The sequence below is a fragment of the Malurus melanocephalus genome, unplaced genomic scaffold, assembly GCF_030028575.1.
Source record: "Malurus melanocephalus ecotype Western Australia unplaced genomic scaffold, MMel_1.1 scaffold_61, whole genome shotgun sequence".
In the NCBI taxonomy this organism is placed as follows: Eukaryota; Metazoa; Chordata; class Aves; order Passeriformes; family Maluridae; genus Malurus; species Malurus melanocephalus.
Window position 1 is genome coordinate 1324916 of NW_026623293.1, and position 25198 is coordinate 1350113.

A 25198-nucleotide genomic window follows, 5' to 3' on the forward strand; every position below is an offset into this window, starting at 1 on the left:
TTGCAAGATTTATTAGTCTCATGAAATATTTTGGGGTTTGTGGTTTTTGCTTTTAATACCTCCCCCACCCTTGGAGTCAGCATTGTCACTTTTTAGTGCTCTGGTCTAAATGAATGACCTGACCATGACTATGGGATAATCTCTTTTTCCCTTTCAATCTTTACTGTAACTGAATATTCTAACTGCAAATACCCTCCCCAGTTAATGGAGTGAGGCATTGTTAATGACAGAGATAAATACTTTACCTTAACTTATCTCTCTTGTGAGTCTGATCCATAAAGTGATTATGTACCCTTTCTTTTTCAACATAACATGTGGAGATTTTCCTTGTCTCATTTTTATCTGATCCTTCCTGGATGTGTGGAATATAGCTTAAACAGGTGAGGGAACCACAACCCCCCTCCAGGCCCTGGCTGTGTAAATTCTTTTGTTCACCTTTGATGGCCTAAGCTATGAGATTYCTTTCCACATAGTGCAAAACCATTTCTATTAATTACTGGTTATTTTCATTTGTGTTCCAGAAGATTTTGTTAGATTTTCGTCTTTTGCACTTACAAATGTGAAGTATCCTAAGGCTTACTTCAGCACAGCTCTGACGAGCAGAATTTCATGGACACAGAGAAATTTCCTGCTCTCTGGCAGCTTTTCTCCCTCTCTGAATTCTGGCACAGGATAGGAATAAGTTCTGGCTTGGTAGACTGTACTGCATATATACCTGGGTTATCCACACCTTCTTTCTAAACCTGCACATAAGTAGTGCAAGTCTCATTTTTTGCCAGCTGAAGTCTGTAGTTTATTTTTTATTTTACTCTTTTATTCTTGTGTGGTTTTCCTACCTTCCTTTAATAATAGTTTTTATTTGTAGGAATATCACTATGTTAACTCTTTTCAAAATTATGTAATGTTGTCATGGTGGAATTATTTTCTACAAGTATTTTTTCTCCCCCAGGCTGATAAAAAACCTGTCCTTGGKCATCCATTTCTCACTGATTCCAATCTTGCCCTTATTGTGAAAGAAGGAACACATTGCTTGAATGAAAGCAAATTCTCACTAATTGGTTATTCTGAAACAGCATTTTCACTGGATGTTTTCTGCTGAGCTTTTCTTCATTATAGTGATATATAACTCAGTATGGACATAATGTGTCATCTTCCCTTTAATTGCAAGTTTCATTAATTGYTTTTGTTGTTTATCAGACAGCATTATTGCAGCGGCAGAGTCGATACATTCGTTCAACAGTTCCTGAAAATGCAGAGAAGGAAGCTCAAAGCCTGTTTGTAACTGAGGTAATACTGACATTGCTTGTGGATGGGTGTAATGGCAACATTATACCTGACTTGTTTTTCTTCTCCTTCATTTACCATTTAAAGCAAACAGAAAAATAAGCCCTGGAAAAGTAATTAAATATTTATTGCCATTTACTTTTCAATAATTTCAAGGCAAACTTTCCAGGAAAACCCAGTATTCTTTCCACTGGTGGCTGGAAAAGAAGTATTACAGGATAGCTTTGAATTATTTTGTTTGCGTCATTGGCTTTTGCAGATGCTTCTCCCCCACCTTCATTATGATTTTGGCTTTTCCCAATGAACGTGGATGATTTCAATACATAATATTGGMTCCACTGGTAAATCTGGAATGAATCATTGTGACTTGTTTTTTTTTTGATAAATTGTCTCACCCCAGCCTTTCTTACTCTGTTCGTAATAATCTCGTCTAGTTTTTTGGAACAGAGATATCCAGAACTGTAACACTTCTAGAGACCAAAATTCATTATGACTGTTCAGCTTGTGTGCTATTTGTAGAAGAAACATCCTCAACCCTAAAGTTTCTCAGAACTGTTTGCTTATGTTGGCATTCCTGTGGTTTTATGAGGTTGCTTTTCATTTATTGTCTTGTTGAAGCCTTTAAGGAATTAAAGGTTTAGTTGTTTTTTCTTATTTTTTATCTGCTGATACGCTTTAAGCTGATACTTTAACATCTGAAACAAGTAAATGTCTGTTGTAACTCCAGTAAAACTGAAGGAGCTCCAGATAGCTGAATCTACATCAAAGTGATTTATCCTCACTGATACGTATCCTTAATACCTAACCTAAACATTTCTGWGATAAATTTCAAGAGGATAGACAAGAGGAGGGAGGAGTGTTAGAGGTAATTCATGAAGTTTAATGAATTTCTGCAGAAACAATTGCTTGGCAAGTGTTAAACTCATGTTTTGAAATATAAAGAAAATATTTGCGATTTATTAGATGCTGTGTTTGTGTATATGCAGGTTTATTGTGTAACRTAAAGTTTATCATGGAATGGTTTCTGTCAACAGATTTTGTCAGTTTTATGTTACTTTGTTCAAAGCCAAGATAAATCAGTACTTTTATGTTGTAACAATATGGGTGGAGTAAAATGGTATTTCCTGAGATCTAGATCAGAACTTAATGACATAACTGCTTTTCAACCACKGCAAACATGCAGTTTAAATTTTAAGTATTAGTTTAATTGCACTGGAAGTATAAATTCAAGGAAAAGACAGTTTTGGTTTTCTATATCAATGTGTGCAAAATTGAATATTCTATTTTAATAGGGTGTCTGTTTTATGCCAAGTTTTTTAAGGGCTCAGTCATATCTTCAGCTTCAGCTGAGTTTTCTAAAGGCTTGGCTGTGTTTTCATCTGTGGCAAAATACTGCTATAACTTCTTGGACAGCTCAGGATGGTTAATCCAGATGCTGAGTGCACTCACCATTTTCTGGTTTTATTAAATACATGTGTAGCAGATGATAACATTCCATTGAAACATACAACTTGTTCCAAAAAGCTATATTGCATTAGACTATTGCAAAAGAAAGGAAGTGTACAGAATTTTCAGACATTGACAAGTAACCATAGTAGTTCATAAACAGCCGTATCTGAAGATATTTTCTTGTGCTAATGAATACCTTTAATCCTCTTCCAATTAATATTTATACTTGGTTTTCATTAAAACAGTGCATCAAAACCTACAATTCAGACTGGCATATTGTTAACTATAGATATGAAGATTACTCAGGAGAGTTTCGACAGCTTCCTAAGTAAGTATGTTATTTAGTGGTCTGATAAATTGAAGTTGTGAGGGAACTTTGCATTTAATATAGACTTATTTACTACACAAGCATATTAATACATGTAATATGTAAACGGAAGTATGCTATATCAGTGTTTAATGGTCAGTAGAAATGATAAAGATTTGTTGGATGGAATTGAYGAACTTGGAGATATAAAATCATGATAAACCATTTTCTGGAAAGGTACTGCCATAACATTACTTTATTAACAGGCAAGTAAAACAAGACATTGTGTCATTGACAATGTGAATTTAAGTATGATAACTAAAACAAGCTAATGTTTAGATGAACCTAAAATGGTAATATCCTGTTTTCATAGCTTCAAAKGCAGCTTTTGGAACTCCTTTTAGGAGCTTGGGGAATAGAATCTAACTGAGATGGTTAGAGCAGGTTTTCTCAGGATGATTCAAARCCTAATCTACATCTGTTGCAAACTTTCTGAACCATCTGCTAGAGAAATGCTTTCCAATGTTTTCAGAATTTTCTAGGGAGAGATAGAGATTAGAACCTTAACTTAAAATGTCTGAGAGTAGCTAAATACTCTGAATGCCCCAAATCTGGAAGGTCTGTGTCATCCCTAACTGCTCTCCTGCATCTATTTCTAGTTAACAAATAGTTACCTTTCCCTGTGAAAAGTTCTGATCTACTCAAAGGTTTTGTACAAGTCAGTACCTGGTTTTTACTTGCCCTGAGCAGAAACCCCAATAGGGATTTAAATAAATGTCTTATCCTGTAGGAGCCAGTGSTTGCAGGTATGAATTCTTACTCATAAGGTATTAGGATTGCAGTGAATGAGAAGCCATTTGTTCTCTTCACTTGCACATTAGGACGTGACAARCAGAACAAATGGAACATGGCGGGCAGATGTACAAATGAGGAAAATTGGTTTTTAAGAAATAGAATTAAWGAAAAATRCATGCTTKTACTTAGTYATTCTTGTGCTTTTTCCTCTTCAGTAGGAAAAGAACATCTTAATTTTTGCATCAATGAAATRTGTAACTAATCACAAAATTCCTAGAGCTTCAGAAGCTTTTTCTTTTGTAGTAAAGGGACAAAGCCAGAGAAGCTTCCCGTTCATTTGTATGAAGTGGATGAAGAAGCAGATAAAGATGAGGTGAGATAATAGGAATTCCTTATTTTCTCTTGTTTTTATTAAAGAATGTTGGGTGTGTGAAGGTTATGAGTTTGGTTAAGTGTCAATGTCAGTACATGAAAACAGAGATTAGCTTGAACCGCGTGATTGGGAAAAGAAAGTTGTTTTACCTATCTCTTTTCAAATACCCTTCTTCTCTGGAAATCTGTTATGTGGGTTAGAAAAGGTTTTGACAGATAATAAAATTGAAGTTTTAATACTTGATGACACATAATCCTTCAGCTGTCATAAAATCTGTTTTATACTGTTTCTACGTAGATGGGTTTACAGAGAGAAATGTTTCATGCAGTTTAATCGTGGAATTGAGTAAAATCATAGGTGAATCTGTTCCAACATTACAGCACATACACTTGAGCAGGCATGTAGCATTCAGTTCATCACAAATTTGAATATAGGATAAGACTTGGAGAGCTATCATGRAAACAAAAGCTTACAAAATTAACTAAAACTCCAAGATATTTTCCCTTTTGTTATTGACTTAAGGAAGTGAGAGATGCATAGCCTCAAGGAATTTTCAAGTGTATTTCAAGTGCCAAAGACTTCTTTTCATCAACTGCCTCTGTTATTTTTATGATTTATTTATTTTTTACCGCACCCCGTTTCAGAACATTTTAAATGCCACTGTTTTCTTTTCTTGCGAGTACTTGAACTCTTACATCCCAAACAAGAATTAAAATAATTTTTCTCTTTTGTGGTTTACTTCTTGACAGTTACTTTGCTTCTAAATTCCTGGTATTCRGAACTGCTGCACATGAAATGAAAGGATTAAATATGAAGAAGTAGTTTGTGAAATTCATCTGAATAGATAGATTCCCAATCAGAGAGTCCCAGGATGCCATTTATCCATCTCTGCTATTAATCTGCACTGTGACATTTGGACAAATAATTTCATGCATCTATATCCAAAACTTCTTGTTTATAGGATGATTACTATTATACTGACATCTAAAAACTTGGCATTATTTACTGTGATAATATTTTTGACAACAGACATGTTTTAGAAAACAGTGAATTAAACATTAAAATTTTAAATGGATATATAATTTACTGTAATTCTTACCAGGAAATATATTATAGCTAGACTTAGTTAAACACTGAAAAATTATCATTTGGCTGTTAGCAGGTGGTATGCATTTTACTAGGAAAGAGAGGACAGCCTGTTTCCTTCTGCCCGGTGTCCTGTAAGAACAAGGAGGAGCAGGGTATCTCTTTCAGAAGTACAATCACTGGAGGTCTGCTGTTATTTGAGGAACTTGAAAAATAAACACAAGARAAAGACATGCTAGGAGGAAAAGGAAAGTTAGTGGGACAATAGGGTGGGGAGGACCATAAATTCTTTCATCAAGGGAAGAAGTAATGCAAGAGGTGTTTCTTTCAAACATTAATAACTTTCTATGCCAAAAAACACAGATGCAACTCTTAGATTGAAGGTTGTTTGGTCATTTTGTTTCACTTTTGTTTGTGTTTGAAGAAAGCTGATTTATTAAGAAAATTATAGAAAACAAAAAGTTACAAGTGGTTAAAAATTGGAGGAAAATCAGATRAAGATTAGTTTAATCATGCATCATTAAAAAGGAGAAAATTACCTATCCAAAACTAATCTGAGCTATCAGGCCATCAGGTTGATGTTTGCAAATGGAATTTTTCAATCCGGTATGGGATCAAGATATGGGATTGTTTTTGTTGAAACAGTTGCTRTTGAAGTAAACTTTGGAGCCAAGTTTGTGGGAAAAGAGCATGTAAAAAAGTGGAGCACAGTGTGCAGCAGTAATGATAAAAGTGAGGAAATTACCTTACCAGTTGGAAACAGGAAGTATGTTTTCAGTGTAAGAGTTGTGTGTTAACAACTGGRTCCTGGGATCCTTTGTATTCACAGATGGTCAGCTGGAAAGATTCAGTAGCTTTTTGGCTCTGTAGGCAGGAATTCTGCCTGACAAAAAGAAATGGTGTGACTAGAGAGGCTCGGTTTTATTGCTAGAAAACTGTGCAGCTGAAAAGAGTTGGTAAATCGTGTACCTCAGAGGCTGGGAATTGGATTCTTAATAGAGATAAATCTTAATTTTTTTTAACACAGGTAATGAAGGAATTTTTTTCATGTGAGGTGATCCTATGTGGGGTTTGTGCAGTTACAGAATAAATGGTTGTTTTGTGCCAATTTTTGGCAATAACTCATCATCTGCTTATCATCTTACACTTGTAAAAATGTTTGAACGCACCCTTTCCTTGGAGCTATCTCAGCCAGGGGAAGTAAAGAATCATATAAAGTCATATTTGGAAACCCAGTGTTTTAAGTTGTCTTTATATCTTTATTCTTGTACAAGAAAAATAATTACCTAGGTAATAGAACAGGGTGGGGAYTAATGACTTGAAAATATGAAAATAGAGGACTGTGGTGCTTGGACAAAGAGACTCTGTGGAACACAGGAAAATTTCCTGAGTATTCTGGTCTATGCTTTTGGGACATTATATCAGATACTCTGATAGCTGATGACCATGTCATCCTTACTGGGCCTAAYTTCATTAGTACCAAGCTGACTATAAATTTTAAAAGGTCAGACTGGTGCATCTTTTGCCTTCTGCTCACTGTTTTTTGAAGTTCACATGTGCATATGCTTATGAATATGCAAGCTAGACAGACTAAATATGCTGTAAATAAATTACCTAGTAACTTCTTACAGAATGTTCCTTGATTTAGTTCCAGAAACAAATTCATGTTATTCCAAGATTTGGTTCAATGTTTAGTTCTTGGACTAGTGACTCTCTCCCTGTTATGTAATCACTTTCTGTTGCCTGTTTTCTTGATAGCTGAGAAAAGGAAGTAGAAAAGTTACTTGRGGTACTTGGGGATGTTTTATGATTTTGTTTTCAGCTGGATGCTCAGCTAGTTCTGAATGTTTCAGTAAAAAATTACCAGGAATATTTTTCCTCTAGCTGGTTGGAAATCCTCCTACATGTCTAATTCATTGATAGTTTTATTTCCAAATGGGCTCCATCAACTGGAAACCATGGTAAAGTCATCTTGGTAGTACTCTAAAAGATGACTTGGATCTGGTGATTTAATATTTCTTCTGTGGAATTATGAATTGTATCTAAATCAACGTTCTGATTTGAGAATAYAGTGCTGTTTCTTGGTGGTTGTTCCCATCCTGAGGGTTTTGATGCACTCAGTTCCATCCTCTGGCAGATGGATGCAGTGTACAGGCAGTGGGTGTGATGGGTGATGCATCCATTGGATCTGSTCTTTGTGATCATCCTATTGCTGCCAAGTTCTGTCTTGTTCTCTTTGCGAAGCTTTGATTCRGATCTGTAAAAAGGGCAGATCCAATTCAAGAATGAATTCTCTGTAAATTCTTAAGGAGGTAATGTGTTTGAAGTGCTGCATGTAGAGCAAAATGGTTTGAGAAAACTTTTGATTGAAGTTTTGGATAAGCCTGTGTTTGCACTGTTCTTTTGGCAATAGAAATTGGTTAAAATCCCTTACAGTCTATGCAAAAGGTTACAAAGTAAATGTAAGTAAATGTTTTAAGTTCTGACTGTTGCCTCATTTCCCTGTTCTGGTGGGTTTTATCTTGACTAACATTTAGCTATCTGTAATCTGGATCATCCTGCTGGCCATAGATAAAGCCTGTGTAAGTGGCTAAATTACATATTAAAAGTTAGATGAGGYCAATCTCATCCCAGTTCTTTAAATAAAATAATTAGAAAGCTGTAGAATTTCAGCAGGGACTCATGGTACATTATTATCATTACGTTATGAGCATTCTAAAATTACTTCTAAAATGATTAATAAATACTACACAGACTACAAAGTTTACACATTTCAACCACTATATGGATGCAAAAGTTYACCCTTTTTTTCCTTATCTTTTTTCCTTTCTTTCCTCTTATTCCTTTCTTCCTCTCCAGGATGCAGCATCTCTTGGCTCTCAGAAGGGTGGAATAACAAAACAAGGATGGCTGTACAAGGGCAACATGAATAGTGCAATCAGTGTGACAATGAGGGTAAGTTTAAGAATATTTTATATATGGTAAAAAAAACTGAACACAGGTATCAAATGTCCCTGTGCCTTGGAGAAGTCAATTTGTATKTGGTTTAGTTCTAAAACAAATTGTGTGGAGAGAAAGAGAGAAGYTTGTATGTACTTTATATATCTGAAATTTTGCTTTTATTTTATTATATGTAAATCAGAAAAAAAAGTCCCATGAATAATCCAGCACATGGGAGGAGTTAAATTTTGCTAACTGTAGCCTGGTATAATTTTAGTGGAAAAGGGATGTTGTAATATGAGAAGGGTGGGAGGGATGGGTGTTGTTGTTTGCTTGTATTGTTATATTTTATATAAAACTATAGTTTTTTAATTCACCTCTTATGTATATTATTGAGTCAGGTTAAATATCTTTCAATAGGTCAAAAATACTGTCAAATAATATAGTACATTCCTGCTGTAGATATCATAAGTTAATATTTTTTTAATTAATGATTTCTGTTTTATTTGCTTCAGGTACTGATTGGGTTATCTGTAAATAATAGTTTTTTTTTTCTATTACCTACTATGTAAATAGCACTGAGGAGTATTGTAATAGGAAGCTGATTAATATTGGTATTGTAACTGTTCTTCTTTCCACCTTTCTTTTCACTAGTCATTTAAAAGAAGGTTTTTCCACTTAATCCAACTTGGTGATGGATCCTATAATCTCAATTTCTACAAAGATGAAAAAATATCAAAAGAACCTAAAGGATCAATATTTCTAGATTCATGCATGGGAGTGGTTCAGGTAATTTTAATTATTCTGCCTGTTTGYCAGTTAATTCTGTATTTATTAACAAATGAAATTTTATTTTAAATTCAGATAAGTGTTGTTGAATGTAGTTAAGTACCTATTATGCAGAGGAACAAACAGACATGTGTATCTTGCCAAAGCAGTGAACAGGATTTCAAAGAGCAGGAGCCTGAATTTTTGAAATYTTTCAGAAAAGAACATTAATTACTAGTTGCTGTCAAGTATTTTTCAAATGAAATTTTAAGGCAAATGCACAAAGAACCCCAAACTTGGCAAAGTAATRACAGCAAAAAGTTGAAGTTTATTTCAGTTAGGTTTTGTGCTTGCATGAGCTGTAAAATGTTTTTCATWGCTTCTTGTGTGGGATTTTTGTTGCAGGAATTGTATTGAATTCAAATACCCTTCCAGATGCTTTCATTTGACCTTTACAATACTACTTTTTTGTGCTTTTCTTTATTTTGARAAGTTAAGGGCTTTGGTAAAATATTTGTTATTAGCAAGTGCCAAAGAAAAGATTTTTTTTTTTTTTGTGATTCTGCTGTGTATTTATAGTACAGCATGTAACTGTTCTGYTGGTCACAGCATACCTGGAAAAACCCCATGGGTTTTAGGGTTTTTCTAACTTGCACAGAACTAGACAATGTATAATAAAAATTTATTTCTTAAATAATATTTTTTTAGTATAAAGTTGTTTGAAGATTTACACAAGGAGATAAAACATCTTTACAGAGGATTTTTTCCCCTACATATTGTAGTATTGTTTTTGGATACACACTTAATAGCTAACCCATACAAAATCTTATAACTAATAAATCTTACCATATTGCAAGTTCTGTGTACAATTTTACACAAATTATTTTGCCTTAGAGATACCAATTCTGGCCAACTCCACTGAAATGAGTTTGATTTGTGTTTTTAAAAAAAAACAACAAACATGAAAGTGCTTCCTGAACACAGTTGTGGTCTCATCAGTACATAAATATCTKCAGGGAGGGTGCAAAGRGGACACAGCCAGGTTCTGTTCAGTGCTGCCCAGTGACAGGCAATGGGCACAAMCTGAAACACAGGAGGATCCCTCTGAACATCAGGGAACAATTTGTCACTGTGAGGATGACCAAGAACTGGCACAGGCTACGCAGAGAGKTTGTGGAATCTCCATCCCTGGAGATACTCAAAAGCTTCCTGGCCATGGTCCTGTGCTAAGTGGCTCCAGTTGGACATACTTGAGGAGGGAGTGTTGGATGAAATGACGACCAGAGGCCCCTTCTAACCCCTAACCATTCTAATGTTTTGGGATTTAAAACCTGAAATTCTCTTTTTCTCATACATACTTTCATACTGTTCCATACTTTCTGTTCTGTCAGTTCAATCCAATTAACCTCAAGTTTCCTCAGGCTCTGCCAGAAGCTTGCTTTTTTAAAAAAACCAATTTATTACTGTTCTTTTGTTCTTCTTCAAGTAGGTCTGGTACAGTCATCTTTAAGTAAGGCTGTGCTTTGGATGTGTTCAAATTTATAGTTGGCTTGTGACTCTAATACCATAGGATATTGCACCATACACTCAGTGTTCAACTTGGCATCTGGTTTTCAAAACTGCATGTAAAATTTTGAGACTATGAGTTATGAATTAGCATCAGGTATGAAATTGAAACCAGTTAATGGTCACTTCCATGAAGCCAAGTAGTCATTCAGTGCCTAGAATGAAGGGGTTTGGAAATAGCTATTTGCTTCACTTGAATTGTTGGTGAGGGCAAGTGAATGCTATTTTGAACTATCAAATGTTATACATAACAGCCCTATTCCAGAAGTGTAGTTTTATTACATTAYGTCCTGTATCCTCTCTGGCTGATCTTACTGTTTTTACTGTTGCTTATTAGTGGTGTTGAATTAGGATTTAAAAACCCATATGGGGGAAAAGTATCTACACAGTAGAAATTGCACTTCAATGTAACAGGAGAGGAAAATAAAGGAAAAAAATTGGAAGGTCCCCAGCCATGGTACTTTGAAGTAGTCTGACATGGAATTCATAGAAATGGTTGTTTTAAGGGGGCATGCTGATGAGCATTTGTTCTCAGAATGAAACTACTTGTTTCRGAGACAGTGTTTTTGAGTGAGGGGAGAGATGACTACTTACTGCATTCCTATAACATTTCCTGGTTTGAGTTCATTCACTGCATTTACTTACTTGTTTATTCAATGACAGCAGGTGCCTGAGAGAAAAATACTGACTTCACTAACAGACATGAAGTTAGAGCAGAATATGCTTCTTCATCAGAACTCTAATTTAAGAAGAATGCTGAATTTGTGCAATAGGGGGGAGTTTTGTTTGGTTGGGGTTTTTGGTTTGGGTGGATTTCTTCCCACCCCACCAAAATTTAAATAAACAGCCTTGAATTCCTGGAGTTCTGTTTGGTGTTTTTGGATTTGGTTTTGTTTTGTTGAGGTTTTTGTTTGAATACTAAARTATATGGAGATTTCTCTCATCAGAGGTGTGGAGCACATAATATATGCAGTTTATCTATTCACACATCCAGCCATATTTATAGATATAATTGCTCTAATTCAGTGTTTTGTGAAAACTGARATGTGTGATGTTTACAACCTGTGTCCAGGTTTTATACTGTGAAAGTTAGAGATTTCTTTTCTTAGGATTTTTCAGCAATGATTCTAGTTGGTAAGATTGCCTTAGGTTTGAAGTMCACACATTTATTTGTGTCCTTAACAGAAACTCATCTTTGGCAGAAAGCTCCCTGTTTTGTCAACCAGTAGTTTGTTAATTGAAGAATCTGAGATGTAGTGARAGTAATATGTAATTTGGCATTTAATTTAACTTAAACAAAAATCCCCCCAACCATTAAGTCTGTATTACTGTTTATTTTAATGTGTGTCTAATGAACTATCAATTTTTAAAACTAAATTGACAATAGTATGGAATTTTCATTTAAGGCTTCTGAATTCATTCCCAGAAACATGAGTCAGGCTAAGTAGCATTTGAAGCCCTGATTTAAATTGTGCAAAAAGGGATGACAGTAATGGTTGAGGAACAAAGGAGGAGCTGATTACCAATTTCATGTATATCTATATAACTAACAATATCAGGGCATTCAGGATTGATGTTGGTTATAATTTTACCTCCATTATAAAATACCACTGTGCAAACAGTTTTCACTCAAATATAGTGTTTCATGCTTTTTATTTTCTTTTTTTTTTTTTTGTCAGTAGACCTTAGCTTCATTGCTTCATTTCTAGGTGATCTGAGAACATAAAGAATTGATTTTTAGAAATTGGATTTTTTTGGTTTTTATAAAATGATTGCAGGCAGAATGATGAATGGAAACTGGAGAACAGGCTGCTGTATTTCCTGCTTGCACTTGTTGCAGTGGTACAAATACCTTCAAATGTCAGAGAGGAAAAAGTGTAATTTTAAGACATATGTTCACAATATCAAACTGTCTGTTTTTGCACAGATTATCTGAAATATGTATAATTTCCATTGATTGTGGTTAGACAGTATGTGAAGTRCTATACAGGTCTTTTATTTTCTTATAGAACAATAAAGTCAGACGTTTCGCATTTGAGCTCAAGATGCAAGACAARAGTAGTTACCTTTTAGCTGCAGACAGTGAACTTGAAATGGAAGAGTGGATAAACACTCTGAACAAAATCCTTCAGCTTAACTTTGAGGCTGCAATGCAAGAAAAAAGAAATGGCGAGTCTCACGAAGGTAAGCAGGGTTGTGAGCAAGGCTGATGCAGTTAAGTGACCACGTCTTCTTAAAGGCATTTTGGAAGGAAAGATTTTATTGAGGCTGAACTTTTTTTTTTTTTCTTTGTTCATAAAATTTACTGTCCACTTCAACTGATGAGCATTTTGACCTGTTGTGCATTAAAATACTACTGTTGTGTATTGATTCCAATTGAGTCAAGTCCAGAAGATAATTATGAGACTAATTAAGTCTAAAAAAGTAGAACCCACAGTATAAAATCAGGACGAAGGCAGTTTAAGGAAGAAAAAAAACTTAGGATGGACTTGTTTTGAAATGTGTAAAATGCTGCTGAAAATGAAATAATCTGTTCTGTGGTCACTGTAGGTAGAAATTGTGGTTACAGTGTGGGGCTTAAATTTAAATATAACTCCCTTGACCACAAATATTTCCTGCAAGTATTGAAATAGATTTCTTGGGTGTAGAATCCTTTCTGTTGGAGCCCTTTAAGAATAGGTAGGGTGGATATTTGTAAGTAACGTGATGAATGTCACCTGTATTTTGGTGACAGGATAGTCTTCATGCCCTTTTATCCATTTTTCCTCAAGTGAGTGGATGAGGAGGGAAACTGGTGTGAAAGCAACTTCATGCATATTCAGAAGAACCTGGAAGATACTATAGAAGGCTGTTCTTTTACAGATAGTGCTAAGTACCAAAAGGGATCATTAGAGTTTAAAATTAGGTATCACMGCCTTTGAAGACTGTCAGAATTTAGTGTGATGTTTGCAACAGAAACAAATTTGGAAAGAAGCATCTAGCTCTGTGAAAGACATTTTAGTCTGTGGTCCTTAGTTGACCTTAGAGCTACAAGATGTTTATAGCTGACTGAATGGCTGCTTTGTAAATCCAGTAACTGTTGGTGAGTAGAGCTGGGAATCTRATGAACAGAGGGAGCTTGTTTTGAAATCAAGTTACAGTGCATAGTGGGAAGAAAAATGTAAGTTTGTGCATTAAGTATCCCCTTGCTCCATGCAGATACCAAAATTAAAATTAAAGATGTGTTCTGGTAAAATTAGAAATAACTGCTACTTTAACAATTTTTGCAACTGGTTGCTTGTTTCAAGAAGTTAGTGCATCAAAATGATGTAGATGTCCCCAACCTGTTTATGTAAACAATTGTCATTTTTGAGGGGGTTGGAGATAGAAAATGAAATTCTTTTGCTGTGGAGTTTTGTGAGCAGTTTGGGATTTTTATATTTATTTTAAAATGAGGTTTTATAATTTCAGATGATGAACAAAGCAAACTGGAAAGCTCATCAAGTASTTTTGATAACTACTATCCTGAAATTGCCAAGGTAATATATATTGTGAATGTCAACTTGAGATATAAAGTAGTAAACTTTATTAGATAGCCACATGAAAGTGAAGGTAAGGTATTGGCTTCTAGCTTCTAGCCAGTTTGTGGTGCCTGGAAAGCTCAGAGGCTCTTCTGTGAACAGATGTGGTTATTGTGCCTTCCTTATTTTCTGCTTTTGGAGGGGACCTAGATACTGTTTTGAAGTTTCCTATATAGCTCTTGATATGCTGTTTAAATGCAGCATAGCTTATTATTTTATTAATTCATTATATTTTATATTGGTTTATTGGATTCAGGTAAGTACCAAAATATTTCTATCGAGATCTAGTTACTCTGAAGTCAAGTTTTATTTTTGTACTTAGAAATCCAGAGCAGCTTAACAACAGTGATGAACTGAATGTATTTTAAGATGTTTATGTTTATAATGAACTGGCAGGTCCCTGAATGCTCCCTGTGTTGCCATGGTTCTTGCTTTTCAGTTTTGTTCTTAGAGAAGTGTGGTAGAAACAAGAATAAAATTAAATGGAAACAAAGAGAAAATAACAATAACTCTTCCTGAGTCCATTTGCAGTCTTTATTTCAATTAAATCAGTGAGTTGTGTGTTTCAATAGGTTTTTGTAAGTTCTGTAAGGGAGAAATTCTTGCTTCTTTTCTGAGGATCTGTCTGACATAGTAACTACTCCTGAAGGGAGTACAGCTTATGACCTGAGAGCAAGCAAATCAAATTCTACCTAATGCAGTAGCTAACAAATCAAAAGATCCAGTCAGAGAATATTAACAAGTTTTTATCATCCCAATTGGTTGGCTGAGTTGATTCCTTCTTTTACTGCTTTGTAATCAATTTAGCACATGTACACAAAAATCTGTTACGTGATAATCTAAATCCAGCTATGGCTGTACTTGAAAATTAATTGGGATTGTGGTACATATAATCAAAACTTCCTTGGAAGGGCTGTAAACATCAACAGCATATTAGCAGGAGTCTATGAAAATTTATTTCAGAAATKATTATGAAATTAGATGCTCTTACTGTGTGGAAGATTTTTCTTTCTGWAAAGTCAGTTATTAAATGCTTATGTTCTATATCCCTTCCAAAGGGGACTTTACTTCAGGGCTGCAGCACCTGCATATCATTCTAGTACTACAGTTGCCACATCCTGTTTCCACAACTTTTGGATCAGARGCATACAGCTCTTAAAGCTCATTATATTTTAGAATATTATTTTTACTCAGCTCTATAAGAACTGGCATGTTATATTACTATTATTTATTTTATGGTTATAACCCCTTTAAATTTCTGTTTCCTTCAAAATATATTTTTATTTCCCCTTGTAATTCATCTTTACTGAACACTGCTTTTCAAAATAATTTGGTCTAATGTATTTTGCTAGCCTTTTTTCCCTGAGGTAAAGTACAGGGAAAACTCTGCCTGTTTGTCTTCCTCTTTGTGTCTTAACTTGATTGCTTTATACAAATGCTGTTTGTTTAGAGGATTTTTTTTTGTCCTTCATTCTTTCTTGCCTTGTCTCTTCAGCTGTTGTTTGGATTTAGCTCTCTTTTCCCCAGTGGAAGCCTTGCAAGGCATTGGGCTTTCTTTTAGAAGAGTTTATAGCTGCTTTATTATTTTTGTTGGTTCTAAGAGGAGAATTTCACAATAGCTGACCTCATATCCTTATGAGGAGAGAGAAATTCCTTCAGGGGTGATTGTAGAGCACCTGACAGCAGGAGAAAAAAACAGACTTCCTAGGAAGGGTTTAACTCTTCTGAGTACATACATCTCCAAGCCTTCATTTTTCTATCAATAGCTATTAGTTTATAACACAAACTAATTTGGGATTTTGCACTTCAGTGCATAGATGTGCACACATCTGTCTCAATCACCCTGTCTATTCTGCCTTTTTCATGTTCCATTTATCTGTAATTTAAGTACCAATAGTGAATGTAGGGGTTTTGTATTAAATTTTTTTTTCTGGTGGTTGGGGTTTTTTGGGGTTGTTTTTTGTTGTTGTGTTTATTAATCTTAAAACTAATGAGACCTCTGAAATAACTGTGACTGTCATGATCAGTGTGCCCAAGCATCTCCTTAAACATTATGGGTTCCAGAATGGAACCTTGAGGTGGGAAAATACTGTCTGAGTTTTACAGCTGAGGAAATAAAATTACAGAGCCACTGCTGTGCTATGGACAGGGTTGATGGTTACATGCATTTTCAGTTCTTGAGTTCTGACAACTGCCCCTGATCTGTCAGTCAAAAATGCATATTCTCATCTGGTCTGTAGTGCACAAAACACTAAAGAAACTGAAACTATTCAATATGCTTTAGCTGAAATAGTTTCTGTCTAGCTCCTATGGCTAGGTCATCTTCCTCAGTTCTTGCTACTAAATATTACCTTTGCAAAACATGCACACAAATGCCTTGCCATCCTTAAACCTCTTTACATTTTCTGTATTTCTCAATTATACCAGTTGTTCAACAAGCTAATTCTGCCAGTACTCTGCTGGTATTGAATATCTGGGTCGTCTCTTTCACAGCAACTCTCCTCTTTTCTTCTTTRTGTGTTAAAGATAACAAAGTAAAGTAAATTAAAACCATTGGGRCATTTATACTCTGAATACACCTCACAAGTTTTTGTTCTGTAGTATATCCTTTAAGCCAAATTCTTTTTTTAATTCCTGTTATCAATCTAAAAATAGGGTCRTGAGCTCTTGGAGATTATGTTCTTCTGTTTTGTTTTTTCTATCTTTTGAGACGTAGTAGAAGTTACTTCAGTCTCCAGCAAAGCAGATGTAGACAGTAGATCACTTCCTGCTGTTGGTCAGTGATGAGCATTTTGGATTTGTGACCTCTTTTAACCCATGGAGGCTGATCCAAAAAGAGACACCTGTCTGTAACATTATACTTTATATCCTTGTTTAGCCAGCTGCTACTTTAAGAATGGCATTTTTTGTGCATGGGTAATTTTGGCACATGCAKATGTTCATTTGTCATGTCCTGTGACTTTAAAAATCACAGAATTCTACTTAAATAAAGAAAGGTAACCTATGTATACCATCAGTTTTCACATTGTATTTTGTTCCACTTCACTTTTGTTTTACTGTTAATAGGTAGGTATCCACCAATCCYAGGCAGTGTACAGTGAACTCTGCAAAGTAACTTTTAAATGTGAGGGGTTTATCTTTTGGAAGATTTTGGGTTTTCTCCAGCTACCCAYAGGAAAACCACTTCTTTGGCAGCAGAGCTCAAGAAAGGTTTTTTAAAAAGCAACCAAGAAAAAGAAAATAGAAAGAGAGCTGTGATGGTATTTCTTAATTTAGGTGATTGGTTGTTTTCCTGAAAAATCTTATGGTTTCAGGAGAACTCTGAGCTTTAACCTACAGTCTTTTTTTTTTTTTTATTTGAATAAAAGAGGGTTATGAAAGTCATTGTTTAAGAAAGTAGATATATAATTTGCACTGGAGTGTACTTCCCATGAGCTTGGAAGGTTACATGTTGCTGGTGTAAGGTTTTATATTTCTAGGACTGGGAAAAAGCATTTTTAGAAGAGGCTCTCACTTTTTATTTGGTCATGTTGAATCAGTGTAAACTGAGGAGTTGCAAAGCTCAGTAAGGGAGAAATGAATGCATAAATCAAAAAYGTGTGAAGCTTTGAACATCACATAAAAAGGCATGAAATTAAAGCCCACTTTAATGGTGCGATACCAAGACTTTTTTTCTTATTTTGAACAGAGTACCAGAGAAGCAGAAATCAAACTGAAAACTGAAAGCAGAGTTAAACTGTTTGCCTTGGATCCAGATGCACAGGTTAGACCTCTTACAAGAAAGCAGGGGGTTTTTTATGTTGATCCTTTTGAGATGAAAACAAACTTACCTTAATTTTTCTTTTTTCTTTTTAAAGAAACTTGACTTTTCTAGTATTGAACCAGAAGTGAAGCCATTTGAAGAGAAATTTGGGAAAAAAGTTCTCGTAAGGTGTAATGATTTAKCTTTTAATTTGCAAAGCTGCGTTGCAGAAAATGAAGAAGGACCAACAACAAATGTAAATAATTAATCTAATTACTTTCTTCTAATTCATAAACTAATGTCTTAATATTTGGTTGGCACTATCCTTAATGGCAGGGATTCCTTGCTGTGACTGAGAAGTTTATATTACGGGCATTTTTAGTATTTTAAATCRAAATGAAAGCCTAAATCCTATAGAAAGTAACTTTGCTGCTAATATATTTTTTGGATGGTAGAAAGACAAATTTTTCTTTTACTGTCTTTTGCATCTTGTCAGTAATACCTAGGGTGATGGCCATATGTGTTTATAAAAATGTTACTTATCTTTTTCTCATATCCATTTTTACAGTGATATAGATGCCTGCACTGACGTGTGATTATTTTTCTTTTTTATTATAATGTCTAGGTAGAACCTTTCTTTGTCACGTTGTCACTATTTGATATTAAAAACAACAGGAAGATTTCAGCAGATTTCCACGTTGATTTGAACCATGCCTCAGTAAGGCACATGCTGTCCAGTGCATCTCAACAAATGATGAATGGCAGTGGGGACAGTTTACACAGAATTCAAGACATTCATGAAACTGTGTTACAATATCCRAGGCAGGTAAGAACCAGTGACCTGAAGAGCTATCAGGATTTTGGATACAAGTTTCCCAAATGGTTTCATTGGCTTTCTGTTGTATGCTGTAAAATGTGCATTTTCCTCCAATATTTATCCCTTGTTTTATTTCTAGGGAATATTCTCAGTCACGTGTCCTCATACAGACATTTTCCTTGTGGCTAGAATAGAAAAGGTATTACAGGGAAGTATTACACATTGTGCTGAGCCATACATGAAAAGTTCAGATTCTTCAAAGGTATGTTATTTTCCTCTCTGGCATGAAAAAAAAAATCTGAGGCAAAACAGATTGATTTCAAATTAATAAATAGAAATCAAAATCTTAGTTGTTTTATAGTAAATTCAGATAACTGCCTAATATGATTTAGTATGTTGTAGTTATTTCTAGCAACTATTATTATTATAGATAAAGTAACATTTTGTCAGAAACATTTATTTCACTTTTTATAATCATGATATTTTTCTAATGTCTTTCAATAAACTGGTTTGACAAAGGAATATTGGATTTCAGTGTGAAAGTTTAGTTGAAAATTGTTGAACAGTGCAATATTAAATATAGATCATAAAYTAACAGTTTATCTCTCTTAGTTAATGTATCTTACTTACTAGAACATGGTTGACATTTTCTTTGTCTCACTTTTTGGTAGCAGTAGTTTACTGTAATTTTATCTGCACRCCTGATGGTTTTTTTTCCTCCAGAACCACTGAAATCATTAGCTTCTGATTTTATGTATAAAATGTTTTGCACATTTGATAGAAACCAAAATCACTTTTGGAAATGATCCACTGGAACATCTTAAGTTTTCAGGAATCTGAACATTTTGATGTTTTCTGAACCATCTCTACAGAAAGTTTTGTTAGTTGCTCTTGTTTGTCAGTGAAGAAGTAGAGGTTTAATTTTATTGATCTACAGTTATGCTTAAATAACCAGACCAGCATACAAGAGAAAGGTGKTTTTTTTAAGCAGTGTCAGCTGCTGTTGACATTCTGCCTGTTCTCAGCTGAGAAGAAACAGTTWACTTTCAGTCTCTTCAGAGCAACAGTGTTCTTTTCCTACAAATTTGATGCTGGCTAAGCCATGTGTAAAAAACCATGACTTTTTCACTTGGTCTTAATATAGATCAGCCTACTGATTTGTTTTTCCAGGAATGCTTGAGTTTGTTGKTTTTTTCCCCAGCTATTGTTGGAAAGCAGCAGCTTTGTATTTTAGGAGTCTGGTTTTGATCTTGCCTGTTACTGAATTAAAATAAACCTGAACTGAGTCGGTGATTTTGGTGTCCTTGGGGCTGAGCCACATGGGGAGGTGAAGTAAGCCCAAGTGTTCCCACACTTGATGCTGAGTTCTGGGCTTGTAGTTACCCTGTACAACAGGAGTAGCCAATAGAACTAGTCATTATTATATTAATTTATACTTTCTGGCATTCAGTTGCTTACAACTTTATACAAATGAACACTTAGTTTGAATTTTTTGCAGTTCTTATTCTCAGGGACTACACTGTGTTAATATGAAACAAAATAGAACAGTACCAGCTGTATAGAGCTCCCATGTGGGTCAGTGTAATGAACGAGTTCCAGTTCCCTGCAAAATTTCTACTCTGGATAAGAAAAAAGGAAAATGGAATCAGCAGATTCTATAGCCAGGAAGTCACTGCTTCTCTCCTTAAACATTGAATACAGTGATTTCATGWTGATTACTTACCAAGGTTTTGTGCTTCAGAGTGCTATTTCCCTCTTTTCACAGGAAGGGGTAATGGAGAGTTCACTCAAACACATAGAGTCAGCTCTTTGTAATATTAACAGCACACATCAGGGATGATATTCAGGAAGTTTTACTCTGTAGGTTGTTTTGCCTCTGGCAAATAGTTTTGGTCTGTGTGGACACATAGGAGAAGCTGATTTCTGGAAAAGAGAAGCCCACTGCACTGTCAGGAACTTGTGCTTCAGCTCAAGTGGTTCAGCTTAATGTTGAACACATCAAATCAGTGGGTTTCTAACTCTGATTGTTGTACATGTTGGTTCTATAGAATGGATTTTCAGCTCATTTAAAAGTTAACAAAATGAAGAATTTTAACTTTCAATGAGAAAAATGTTTCATTGTCCATACATAGCGTTATCCATGTGCATAGGATTTTGTCCATGTGATCTTCATACCACTCCTCTCTGTATTCTATGTGTGTTTGTAACACAAGTATTCTGGAGTGTTGTACTACTTATTCTGCAGGAATGTGTTCTGGTACATAGGGTGGGTGGTAAATAGGGGATCCAGTGRGAGAGGAAATGTTTTTTCCTTGAGTTGGAGTTTTGTCTTAAAAAATAGTTGAATTTTGCTCTAGCTTTCCATGTGCATGCTGTGCATAATAATTCTTTTCTCACTTAATGAAATGTTTATTATCAGGAATGTAGATGGGTCTGTTTTCCCCACAAAATGCTGTGAAAATGCTTAACCTGATGAATCGTTAAGAGGAGTTACCAATTGTCTTTCCCTTGCATACTTAGGATTAATCTTTAATCTTTGAAAATGAGATTATTTTCTAATTCATATCAGTGTCAATATGTGGGGTTTTTTTCTTGTGTACTCATGGTTCAAAATGTAGCTTTTYGAACATGGCTATTTATGTCCCTTGCAGGTTGCACTGAAAGTTTTAAAGAATGCTAAGCAGGCATGCCAGAGATTAGGTCAATATAGAATGCCTTTTGCCTGGGCTGCTAGGTAAGGACAGATCTTGTCAATCTGTATTTTTTTCCCTCACTTTTCTCTAACATGGTTTTCTGCATCTCCCTGCTTGTAAAACTTAATGTGTCATTTAAATTATTTCTTCTTTTACTTTCAATTAACCAACAAGCTTACACTTCAGCTCTGTAGTAGGAAAAAAGTTATAAACAATTCATTACATTATTATTCAAACTGTTGATATTGCCTGCTGTTTTCTGCCCTCAATATTTTTTTTTGTAATTTAGAATGAAATGGTTTGCACTTATTTGTTAGACTGAGCTATGTATATGTTAAACTCRCCTACAATGACAAGAATATTAAGTGCTTAATATGAAGGATGATGCAGTATCTTCTGATTTGTAGTAAAGAAATTTCCTGAAATGAATTTCAASACCTTCATAAACTCCACTGAAAGCAGATTTTTACTTTCAGGACGCTGTTTAAAGATGCCTCAGGAACCCTGGACAAAAATGCAAGATTTTCTCCACTCTTCAGACAAGACAGTAATAAACTCTCAAATGAAGACATGTTGAAATTGTTAGCAGATTTCAGGAAGTAAGTCTGATTTTCCCACTTGAGAAAACAAACCAATTTCAAACCCCTCACTCCTCACCTTAAGCTGCACCATATTTTGTGCTTGGACTGGAACATCTAATATTTTTATGTGTTGTATATATATATATGTGTGTGTGTGTGTGTGTGTGTGTCTTTCACTTCAAATATAGAAGCTGTATAAAATATAATCAAGGCCTTCATACAAGCTACAGCTCTTTCTTTTGCAGTGTTTGGAGCTGCAAGCAGGACTGAATTATTATCCCACATGTAACGTGCAATCAGCATCATATCCTGAAGTATCTCTGTGCTAGGAGTTATGTTTGCACAATATGCTGTTCTGGTTCTCAAAGGAAAACAAATATGAGCATAAATCATCTGTTCCCTGACCTTGGACAGGGGATGCACGCTCTCAGGGAAAGGGATTCAAGCCAGTCTCCAGCCCACCYTCCTTGGGCATGCACGTGACTCAGGATTCCCAAAAACCAGGACATTGGTTATCTTTTTTTTACWAAATATTCTTAAAGACTTCATCAGTTTGTGTGCAAGGCTTAATAGTCTATTACTGACAGWTGACCATGTTCATGAAGTCATTAATAGGATGTAAAACAGTAATCTCTGCTGCTTTGCAAAGAAATTTCCACTTCTGTTACTGTACAGTTAGAGGGAATGGTATTARTTTGAACAATCATTAAGCACAGAAGGCTTGGGCTACAGTTTCTTTATTCTTGCTTACCAGATCTGATCAGAAGATGATGTTTGTAATAGGTATTTTAGCTCACTTTTAGCAAGTGGCTGGAAGTTTCATTGAAGTTTACCTAGCAGTGAAATTGCTCTGTGTACTCATACTCCTTGCCATAAATGGTGTTACTGGGATTGGAACGAGCAGTAAATGAGCCTGCCCACACCACCGTGTGAGTTAAGGAAATGCTTTTGGTTATTTCAGCATCCTCTTTGTGGAACCATTACAGTATTACACAGAAATTACAGTAAGAAAGAGGTTCTAATGTGTAAGGCATATCTATTGGGATTAGAATCCTGACTCCAACCGGAATTTTGCATCACAGCATGGGATTACATTTTGGGAAATGTACTTGCATCTACTTGGTGTGCAATAATTTTAAAAAATCATGCTGCTGATTATCTTTACTAATAAAGGGTTCTGAATGATTTTAGCATGGAAAATACTTGTACTTCATGTTTCTGAAATAGCTACACGAAAACATCTGTATCTGGCTGGTTTTGCAGGGTGAATAGTTAGTCTAGAAAAGGGAGGAGATCAGAACCTGCTGATTCTCTACCCCTGGGTTTATCCTACTGCCACGAAAGCTWATCACTCACTGGCCACTGAGATTTAAGAAGTTTACTTACAGGTTCCCTCTTTGCTGCAAATGATAGTGAATGGCAGTCAAAATCTTTGTCCAAGTGTTTCATTTTGATTGAAAGAAAAAGTAATCTTTTCTGTGACCTTTGGCACACTTCTATATCAAACCTATTTTTTTTTTCCCCTGAGATTTTAAAGGAAAAGAAAACTGTGTATCTAGGCAAAAAGCAAGTCCTGATCAGTCAWCCACTCTCAAACCACCTTTCCTCTCATACTCCTATTTCAGGATATTACTTTTGCCTCTGTTTCCTATTATCTTTTTTTTGCTGGCCTCTGATTTGCATTTAGCCTGACTCTGAGGTGTGTTTTTTTTTTTTTTCCTTCCTATAGACCTGAAAAGATGGCCAAACTTCCTGTTATTTTAGGAAATCTGGATGTTACAATTGACAATGTGTCGCCAGATTTTCCAAGTGAGTATTARCAAACAGTGTTAAATGGACATTTAGGCTTTTGCCTCTTTAGTTCCTTACTTGTTTTTTCTAATGTAATTGCAGATTACGTTAACTCATCATACATTCCCATGAAACAGTTTGAAAACAGTACCAAGACACTGACAGCATTTGAAATAGAGGAGTTTGTTCCCTGTATACCAAAATGCACTCAGCCTTTTACCATCTACAATAATCACCTTTATGTTTATCCAAAGCACTTAAAATATGACAGTCAAAAGTCTTTTGCAAAGGTGAGTAGAGGATCAGGTTTGGTTAAGATTGTTTATATATTTATTTCTGTGATGATCCTTATGATTAATYGCTTGGGTTTATGTTTTTAACTACTGCTTTAGGCTAGAAATATTGCAGTGTGCATTGAGTTCAAGGATTCTGATGAAGAGGATTCTTTGCCTTTAAAGGTCAGTCTTTTTATTTTTACAACTAATAGAAGTAAACAGTGAGCAGCTAGCTAGGTATGCAGTAGTACTGGATTAATTGATTTATTTGGAATGGTGGCTTGAGAATAACTTCTGGATGACTTGCTTGTTTCTGATATGAGGGATTTCTAAATGCTCTTCTGAGAGCATTTAATGTCTTCAGTTTTTTACTAAAATTCCAGGAATAAATTTTTTGCAAACAAGGGTGGTTTATGCCTGCTCCACAGCAAATTAACACAGCTTTAGAGTAACTGCAAAGCCAAGCTCCATGTTTGTTTATGAACTATCCCAGTGTATAAAAGGTGCCTGGAAGATCAGAAGCAGAGGAATGTGGAGACATCCTGAAGTGAAATCACTCACTGCAGTAGAGTGTCAGCTCTATCAAGTTAAACACAAGTTAAAGTCTTTCAAATTCTGGGTGAAACATCCAAAGCTGAGAGTAAAAAAGGATCACAACGTCTTTTTGTTCTTTTTTCTGTTTGTCTCTTCTCAGTGTATCTATGGTAGGCCTGGTGGACCAGTGTTTACCAGAAGTGCATTTGCTGCTGTTCTGCACCACCATCAAAATCCAGAGTTTTATGATGAGGTAAGCTGTCTTACTGAGGGAACTTTTACCAGCTTAGATTCTATGTAAGTTTCAAAAKAGAAGAAAATATGAGCGGATTGTGAAGTCCTCAATTAAATCAGGTCCCCTTTCTAAGGACTTTTTTAAAGTTTTGTGTATTTGATTTGTGGTCTTACTTCAAATARCATACAACCTGGAGTTGCTTTTTAAAAGTAGAACCAATATGACRTGTCAGTGCTCTAACTGAAAACTTCTACAGAGATTTCTTTGCCTTTCAGATTAAAATAGAATTGCCCACTCAGTTACATGAAAAGCACCATTTGTTGTTCACCTTCTACCATGTCAGCTGTGATAATTCAAGCAAAGGGAGTACAAAGAAGAAAGATGTTATTGAAACACAAGGTT

The 25198-nt window shown here is 35.2% G+C and overlaps 1 protein-coding gene across 8 annotated transcripts in view; it reads left to right on the forward strand.

The window, feature by feature from the left end:
• The window catches only part of DOCK9 (dedicator of cytokinesis 9), a 110386-nt gene that overhangs the window by 42086 nt on the left and 43102 nt on the right, over positions 1-25198 (forward strand). For 7 of the 8 annotated variants that reach the window (XM_057366187.1, XM_057366189.1, XM_057366191.1 and 4 more), the window contains exons 3-20: positions 1198-1287; positions 2979-3061; positions 4139-4208; positions 8154-8249; positions 8889-9023; positions 12578-12752; positions 14019-14086; positions 17817-17891; positions 17986-18126; positions 18496-18696; positions 18827-18949; positions 21339-21421; positions 21857-21979; positions 23691-23770; positions 23855-24042; positions 24145-24210; positions 24722-24814; positions 25072-25195. In XM_057366187.1, the coding sequence (XP_057222170.1) occupies positions 1198-1287; positions 2979-3061; positions 4139-4208; positions 8154-8249; positions 8889-9023; positions 12578-12752; positions 14019-14086; positions 17817-17891; positions 17986-18126; positions 18496-18696; positions 18827-18949; positions 21339-21421; positions 21857-21979; positions 23691-23770; positions 23855-24042; positions 24145-24210; positions 24722-24814; positions 25072-25195 (2014 nt within the window). The remainder of the gene's footprint in view (positions 1-1197; positions 1288-2978; positions 3062-4138; positions 4209-8153; positions 8250-8888; positions 9024-12577; positions 12753-14018; positions 14087-17816; positions 17892-17985; positions 18127-18495; positions 18697-18826; positions 18950-21338; positions 21422-21856; positions 21980-23690; positions 23771-23854; positions 24043-24144; positions 24211-24721; positions 24815-25071; positions 25196-25198) is intronic. The other variant, XM_057366193.1, reaches the window with a different exon arrangement.